This window comes from Pyrus communis, chromosome 11, assembly GCF_963583255.1.
Source record: "Pyrus communis chromosome 11, drPyrComm1.1, whole genome shotgun sequence".
Classification (NCBI taxonomy): domain Eukaryota; kingdom Viridiplantae; phylum Streptophyta; class Magnoliopsida; order Rosales; family Rosaceae; genus Pyrus; species Pyrus communis.
In genome coordinates, this window is record NC_084813.1 from 10,021,952 (window position 1) to 10,029,312 (window position 7,361).

At 38.5% G+C, this 7,361-nt stretch overlaps 1 protein-coding gene across 1 annotated transcript; it reads left to right on the forward strand.

Moving 5' to 3' along the window:
• Positions 1 to 365: 365 nt before the first annotated feature.
• On the forward strand, positions 366 to 5,391 carry LOC137707521 (ATP-dependent 6-phosphofructokinase 6-like). The gene is made up of 13 exons (XM_068446404.1): positions 366 to 845; positions 1,888 to 1,934; positions 2,047 to 2,086; positions 2,174 to 2,236; positions 2,325 to 2,462; positions 2,566 to 2,724; positions 2,832 to 2,885; positions 3,027 to 3,095; positions 3,198 to 3,327; positions 3,650 to 3,906; positions 4,347 to 4,395; positions 4,526 to 4,680; positions 4,939 to 5,391. Exons 1-13 carry the CDS (start codon positions 744 to 746, stop codon positions 5,128 to 5,130), a joined length of 1,455 nt encoding a protein of 484 aa, XP_068302505.1. The 5' UTR covers positions 366 to 743; the 3' UTR covers positions 5,131 to 5,391.
• The last annotated feature ends 1,970 nt before the right edge of the window (positions 5,392 to 7,361 follow it).

Consider the following 7,361-nt stretch of genomic DNA (forward strand, 5'->3'; position numbering starts at 1 on the left):
CTATTTTTTTATTTTTTACTGATTTTTAACAATAATATTATTCTTACCATATTTTTATACCATAATTGTATACCACCTTAGGTGTCATCTGATATGAACAGCCATATCATCTAAATTAATTAGCATTTAATTTCAAAATATTGATCAATAATTAATAAAAATATTGTTAATTAAATGATGATTGTGGTACACGAGAAATCTTCTTCTGCCACCTAAGATTATTTAAGCGTTTTAATTAATAAAAAGATTGAAATTAAATGATATAATTTGTCTAACTCATTTGTCACTTAAGATGGTAAATAAATACCATATAAATTTGTAGTAAGAATAACATTGTTGGATTTTTAAACCAATCAAGTGAATGATTCCGCAGCTTTTTTCGTCTTCTTCTCTGGCCACATTCAGCGCCGTATTCATTTGGGCTGCTTCCAAATTGTTTTTCTCTTTTCGATGGTTGCCAAATTAAGTTAAGATTTTTTCATTAGGCATTGAATTAATATATTTCTTTTGATTAACATAAGCTGATGTATTTATTTGAACTATTTAATTGTTGCATTTTTTTTTTCTAATGAATTTGTTTAATAATGGAGCGATTTTAGTTACGTTTTGGTGAAGAAAAAAAGTGTGTCAGAATTTCCAGTTCCAGGTTCCGCTATTTCGACCCTACCAACTCTTACCCTGTGACTCCCGATCACTCTCCATATTTCCCCGCCTCCATTCCCAACGGCAGTTCCAGTGAAAGCATGGCAATTTCCGACAACTCCGAGCCCAAAACCGCCACCGGCCCCTCTGGCTACGTCCTCCAAGATGTTCCTCACTTAGTTGATTACATCCCCGATCTCCAAGTAACTCTCTCTCTCTCTCTCCCTCTCTCCCCCGCCCCCCCCCCCCCCCCCCCCCCCCCGCTACTTATACTTACTTTTCTCTTTCTTAATGCTCTGCTTGGATGATCAGAAAAACTACTCAGTTTTAGTATTTATATGCTACTTGTATATATACTTTGATTGTTTTTTTTATTTTTTTGAGAAAATAACAATCGAATAATTGTAGATGCTAAAAAAAACATGCGATCTTCTTCTTCTTCTCGTTTTTCTTCCTGTGGTTGGTGTTTTGTATGTTTGGTGTCGCCGTGGTGGTTGTTTTTTTTCTTTTTTTTTTTTAATCGTATTAAGTGGTAACTAAAACGCGGCGTTTTGGGATCACTGAATGTCTGAATCCGGTACAAAGAGCTTTGATTTCTTTTCTCTTTTTTGTTCTTTCTGGAACTTGTTTAAGTTGCGTTTTAAGTTTTAACTAATCTGATTTTCCATGTAATTTTTTATTGAGATTTAATTGTTGCTTCAGTAAACAGAAATGGGGTGCTCGATTGTTTTGTTTTTAGTTGTTCTAGGGTGATATCGTTGTTTTTATACAACGATATATTTACGCTAACAGAGTGAAGAATAAATTGATTGCAAACTCTGAGATTCGAACGCTAAGAGGATATTGTTAAACTACTATTACTAACATTATTTTAGGTTTGATTTACTGAAAAATAGTGATGACAATTAGAGCGTGTTTGGAGTGCTTGTGGAAGAGTGAAAAGCCTTGGGCTCGTTTGGAAATTCTTTCAAAATGATTGAAAGTACTTTCGATGAAAATATTTTTGAAACCAATCTTTAATTATCTGTGAATAACAAACTCTATAAATTGTGTTTCTAAAAATTGTGCTAAACATTAGCTACTAAAATTTGTAGGACCCGAATATTCAGTAGTATTTTGCTACGAGTGCTTTGACATGTAGCAACTTGACATGAATTTTGATATGATAATCCTATCTTGATTGTTTTGCTGCAAGGGGAAACGAAATCTAACGCGTGGTTTCATATGTTTCATGGCAATTTGCAGACGTATCCCAATCCATTACAAGACAAGCCCTCCTATTCGGGTGTCAAGTAAGTTTGACACTTTCAGCTACTTAGCTTCACATTTACGGCAAATGCATTTGGTACGACTCATTTCGTTGTGATCTTGATAATTCGCAAAATTGATCTTGCTATTGACCAGGCAGTATTTCGTCAATGCGGATGATACCGTAGCCCAAAGGGTGAGTAATATTCAGTGCTTGGTCTATTAACAATGTACTCATTCTTCCAGTATATATTTTACGCAAATGACGTTTTTCTTTGTATAGATTGTTGTCCACAAGGATAGTCCAAGGGGGACGCACTTTCGACGCTCTGGACCACGTCAGAAGGTTTTACATTCGGAATTTTCCCCCCCTATTTCTTGTCCTTATATTATATGTTCTCCAGACAAATGACATGCAATTGGATATTTCTCAGGTGTATTTTGAGTCAAGTGAAGTGCATGCGTGTGTCGTGACATGTGGTGGTCTATGTCCAGGACTCAATACAGCTATTAGAGAAATAGTATGCGGGCTGAGCCACATGTATGGTGTCAAAAGAATTCTCGGAATAGAGGTAAGGCATATTTGACATGTATTCAAGGACAATTTCAACCTCCGTTTTCGTTTTATCATACGGTTGAACAATGTCATGAACTAAGTAAATTTTCTCCATGCAGGGTGGATACAGAGGGTTTTATGCCAAAAATACAATCCCCTTAACGCCAGAGGTTGTGAATGACATCCATAAACGTGGTGGCACCATCCTTGGGACATCACGAGGCGGGCATGATACCTCAAAGATTGTGGACAGCATCCAGGACAGAGGAATTAATCAGGTCGATATTACTTATCTTACTCTAGATTTTCAGATTTCATTTTATGTTGGCTTTGCTTTCTCCAAAAAACTTTTGTGCATAGACTTACCTCTGTTTATGCACGTCAGGTTTATATACTTGGGGGAAACGGAACTCAGAGAGGAGCTTCGGTGATTTTTGAGGTAATTCAGTTTGATGTGGAACCCGGGAACAAGGAGTTTGGAAGATTCTACAACATTGAGGGTGTTGGGCAACAATATGGGATGAAATTATAAGTAAGTTGAGCGCAATATGAGTTATTTACCTGCCATTATTCTATGCAGGAAATCAGGAGGCGTGGCCTCAAAGTAGCGGTGGCAGGAATTCCAAAAACCATCGATAATGACATTCCGGTACTCCCTTATCCCATGCATGACTTGTCTGATGTATTTGATCTAAATATAGCATTCACTCTTGGAAACAGTCTTAATTTTGGATTCCATGCTTTTATTTAGGTTATAGACAAATCTTTTGGTTTTGACACTGCTGTTGAGGAGGCTCAGGGAGCCATTAGTGCAGCCCATGTTGAAGCAGGAAGCATTGAGAATGGTATTGGAGTCGTCAAGTTAATGGGCCGCTTTAGTGGTAAAGTGTATTTCTCTATAATCTTAAAATTATTTGATTTTTGAGTAAAACACAGAAGATAATGTGAAAATAGGCTTCCAGTGTGGTGATATTATGTCACTATCAACTCTCTTATTTCTCCAATTGATTTGATTCTCCCTGAACCTGTACAACTTGTAACCACGTGTACTAACTGTGCCCTCTGCATATCGACTAGATGTGTATTTGGGTTTCAATTTCCTTTGCCAGTGACTATGTGCATCCATTGACGAGACTCTGTGTGGTAGACCGTAGAACAGTCACTGTTACGTAACTCTTATTCTGAATCTCTCTTGTCACACAGGATTCATAGCAATGTATGCTACTCTTGCTAGCCGAGACGTAGACTGTTGTCTGATTCCAGAATCGCCTTTCTATCTGGAAGGACCAGGTGGACTATATGAATATATTGAAAGAAGACTGAAGGAGAATGGTCACATGGTTATAGTAATAGCCGAAGGTGCAGGACAAGAGCTTCTTCCTGAAAGCATGAACCAGCAGGATGCTTCTGGAAATAAGCTTCTGCAAGATGTTGGTCTGTGGTTATCGCAAAATATTAGGGTAAGATGCCAGCATTATTTCTATGCCTGATGTCAGAAATGTTGTTCCTCCTCCCTCGTTTGTGTGGTTGTCTGTTTTTTACACTTTTTCTGTTGTAAGCATGTCCGTAGCCTTTTTCCCTTTGGATATTACTGCCCGCCCATTAGAAAACACTTTTAATCTTAAGCAAATAAATTGTCAGTTTCCGATCAGTCCCTTTGTCTTTGTCAGCCGAAATGTAGTCCTAGTATAACCAGAAGGTGGTGCTCTGAGGATTTGCTTGCATCCTTTGTCAAATTTGAAAATTACAAGGTCTTATACATCATATGAAAAGCAATTGGTCACTCTTGTTTGATGATGTCGACATCATATGCTATTATTTATCGTAACAATTTTGAGTGACTTGACTCTGGGTATGCCACTTCTTACCATATATATTGGTTTTGATTATGTTCTTGTAGGATCACTTCTCGAAACAGGGAAAGATGACTATAAATCTCAAATATATAGGTTCGTCTTACCGAAGGTCTTTCGTGGGATTGTGGAGTATTGGTTTTTATTGTCTGATTCTACAGATATTCATCGTACAGCTGGGTGGAACAACTTATATTACCTAACAATAGCTGTGCATTTATGGCAGATCCCACTTACATGATCCGTGCAATTCCAGGCAATGCATCTGATAATGTATATAGCACCCTCCTTGCTCAAAGTGCCGTTCATGGTGCGATGGCTGGATACACGGGATTCACTGTCGGCCCTGTTAACGGAAGGCATGCTTACATTCCGTTCCATGTAAGTTACGCTTGGTTTTAGTAAACGAAGGGAAGCATATGATTCAGAAGTGGGGAAACTCGGCTGTTACATTCCCCAATAAAATTTAATATGCCAATACGACAGGAAATATGAAGCAAGTGATACAAGAACATAGGCTAAAAATAGAATTTACATTTATTTGATGTGCATGAGAACTTCTCTTTTCGCGTACTACCATCAATTGTCATTGTTTGTGAATAAGTCGTATGCCCAAGTTGATTGTTCTTTCATACACAGCGGGTGACCCAGGCGCAGAACAAGGTTGTGATAACTGACAGAATGTGGGCACGGTTATTGTCATCGACCAATCAGCCGAGCTTCTTGGACCTCAAAGAGGTCGAAGCAAAGAAGAAAGAGGAAACAAAAGCCCAACTGATTGTTGGGGAAAACCATTCTGAAGCGACTTCAGCGTCTAGACCAAAGGAATAGGAAAAGGGTTCAACGAGCAGCTTGTTTCTGAACTCAAACGGGGTTGTGCACACGGCGTTCTTATTCATTTTCGCTCCCTATCTGTCTTAATGTGTGAAGTAATTCTTTAGAAGACAACCCTATGTCCAGCGGTGTTTCGGGTTTTACCATCGATATCTTTATAAGGAGTCATTGTATATATGTGAAACAAATGAGTAGTTGTGAGTTGTGGTCAGATACGATTCCTCTCCACGCTTTTTCCCAACTAAGCTTTACATTTTCTATTTTCAGAATGATTTATCCATTATGTTTTTACTTTAAATTTTATCCATTATGTCGTCTATAAATTTGTTGCACTTACAGGTTGCGAGCCACTTAAAAGTCGTGCAATTCTGATCTATCTGTAACACTTAGAACACGAGTTTTTCAGTTCAGTTTTGCATACCCGCAATGTGCTGGGTTGCATATATTTGTGCTCAATCGTAGATTACACCAGGGGTTATCAAGAACCCTATTTACACTGACATTTTGAATTTCAAATATTACAACAGCAATCAGACTTTAAACATTCAAATGAGACCTAGACCTAACGGACTTATCCTCTGATAAGGATTGCAATCTAGAATGACTAACAGATGATTTTGAAGAATTCGAACACGAGCTGGATTGTGGATAAGCCTGAGTCGGTCTAACATCCCCCGGCAAGCTAACAGGTACTACAACAACTAGAATCTTGGATACCAAGAGCTTGAAACGTGATAAAGACAAACCCTTCGTAAACAAATCCGCAATCCGATCTTGAGAACAAAAGAAATTGACCTGAAGCTCTCGTTGAATCACCTTTTCACGAACATAGTGATAATCAACCTCCAAGTGTTTCATTTGGGAAATGGAAAACTGGATTAGAGGGTAAGGCAATCGAGGAAACATTATCACACCATATTTGTGGGCTCAGAAGATGCAAGAGAAGATCTTTGAACACCTACCTTAACCAAGACAATTCTGCTGCTGTGTAGGCCAGTTGCCTATACTCGGCTTCTGTACTTGACCTAGAGACAGTCTTCTATTTCTTCAAGCTCCAGGAGATTAAGGTGCAGTTTGGGATTGAGGTGATTAAAAAAAACTTGGGATGAAAAAAAGCTGGTAGGGGTTTTGGTGTTTGGTAAACATCCCAAAACAGCTTTATTTCAAAGTTTCACATGAAAAAAAAAAAAAGCCAAAAAGTGGAAGCTGCATTTTGCAGCTTCAAGAAGCCGCTTATTATCCAAAACAAGGAGCCATAGTACCAAGTTAATGAATTTTTTCACTTTGCCAATACTGCCTCTTCCTTTCTCCTGATTCCTACACTCTGCACTCTCTCTTTCTCTCAATCAAAACACTCTGCACGCCCCTCTCCCCTCCTGCCGCTGCACCTCTTCCTCCTCCTCCTTTTCCTTTCTCTCCGTCGGTGTCAGCACCACACTGCCGTCGCCTTCCAGGTACCAGGTACTCGACTTGCTTTGCTATAATTAATTAATTTAATTTTTAGGTTAGGGTTTGGCTGCTCTCTGATGATGAACCCATTTTTTTGGGTTTTTCTAAAACAGAGTTTTGTTTGGAAACCAACGAATGAGCTCGATCTCATTGATTAGGTAAACATAACTCTTTCCCTCTCCCTCTCCATCTTTTTTCTCTCTCTCTCTCTCTCTCTCTCTCTCTCTCTTCCATCGTTGTGGGAATTTCAGTTTTAGTGTTTGAATTAATGTTCTAATTTTCATTTTTGGGGTTATGTTCTAATTTTCAGTTTTGGGGTTTGAATTAAGGTTATTATCATGAGATCCATGAAGCAATTTCAGTTCTTAGGGTTTGATTGGCAACGATGGTGTTGCTCTGTTTGTTATCATGAGATCCTTCAATCGCTTTTCAATTTTCATTGGTATATGTCAAAAGTTGTGCTCGTGAGGTGTTTGATGAAATGCCTAACTTGTTGGTTTTTTCTATGGATCTGAAATGCGCATATGATTGATTTTTCTTTGGTTTTTTGAAAGCAAATTCGTTCAATTTGGTTGATTTGGATGCGTGCAGACCTAAGGCTGAAGAATCCGGGGAAGGGTGCAGGAAAGAATGAAGGAAAGAATGCGACGAAGAATGCAGGAAGAAGTGGAGGAAAGAAGGCAGGAAAAAAAGCGGGAATGTCAAAAACAAAAGAAGTGAAGAAGAAGAGGAAATTGGAAGATGAGGATGGCAGTGGTGATGAATGAGTACAACCAAGA

Coding starts and splice junctions, on each gene's coding strand:
- LOC137707521 (XM_068446404.1), top strand. CDS start 744: ATGGCAATTTCCGACAACTCCGAGCCCAAAACCGCCACCGGCCCCTCT. Junction 846..1,887: donor ATTACATCCCCGATCTCCAA/GTAACTCTCTCT, acceptor GGCAATTTGCAG/ACGTATCCCAATCCATTACA. Junction 2,237..2,324: donor GCTCTGGACCACGTCAGAAG/GTTTTACATTCG, acceptor GATATTTCTCAG/GTGTATTTTGAGTCAAGTGA.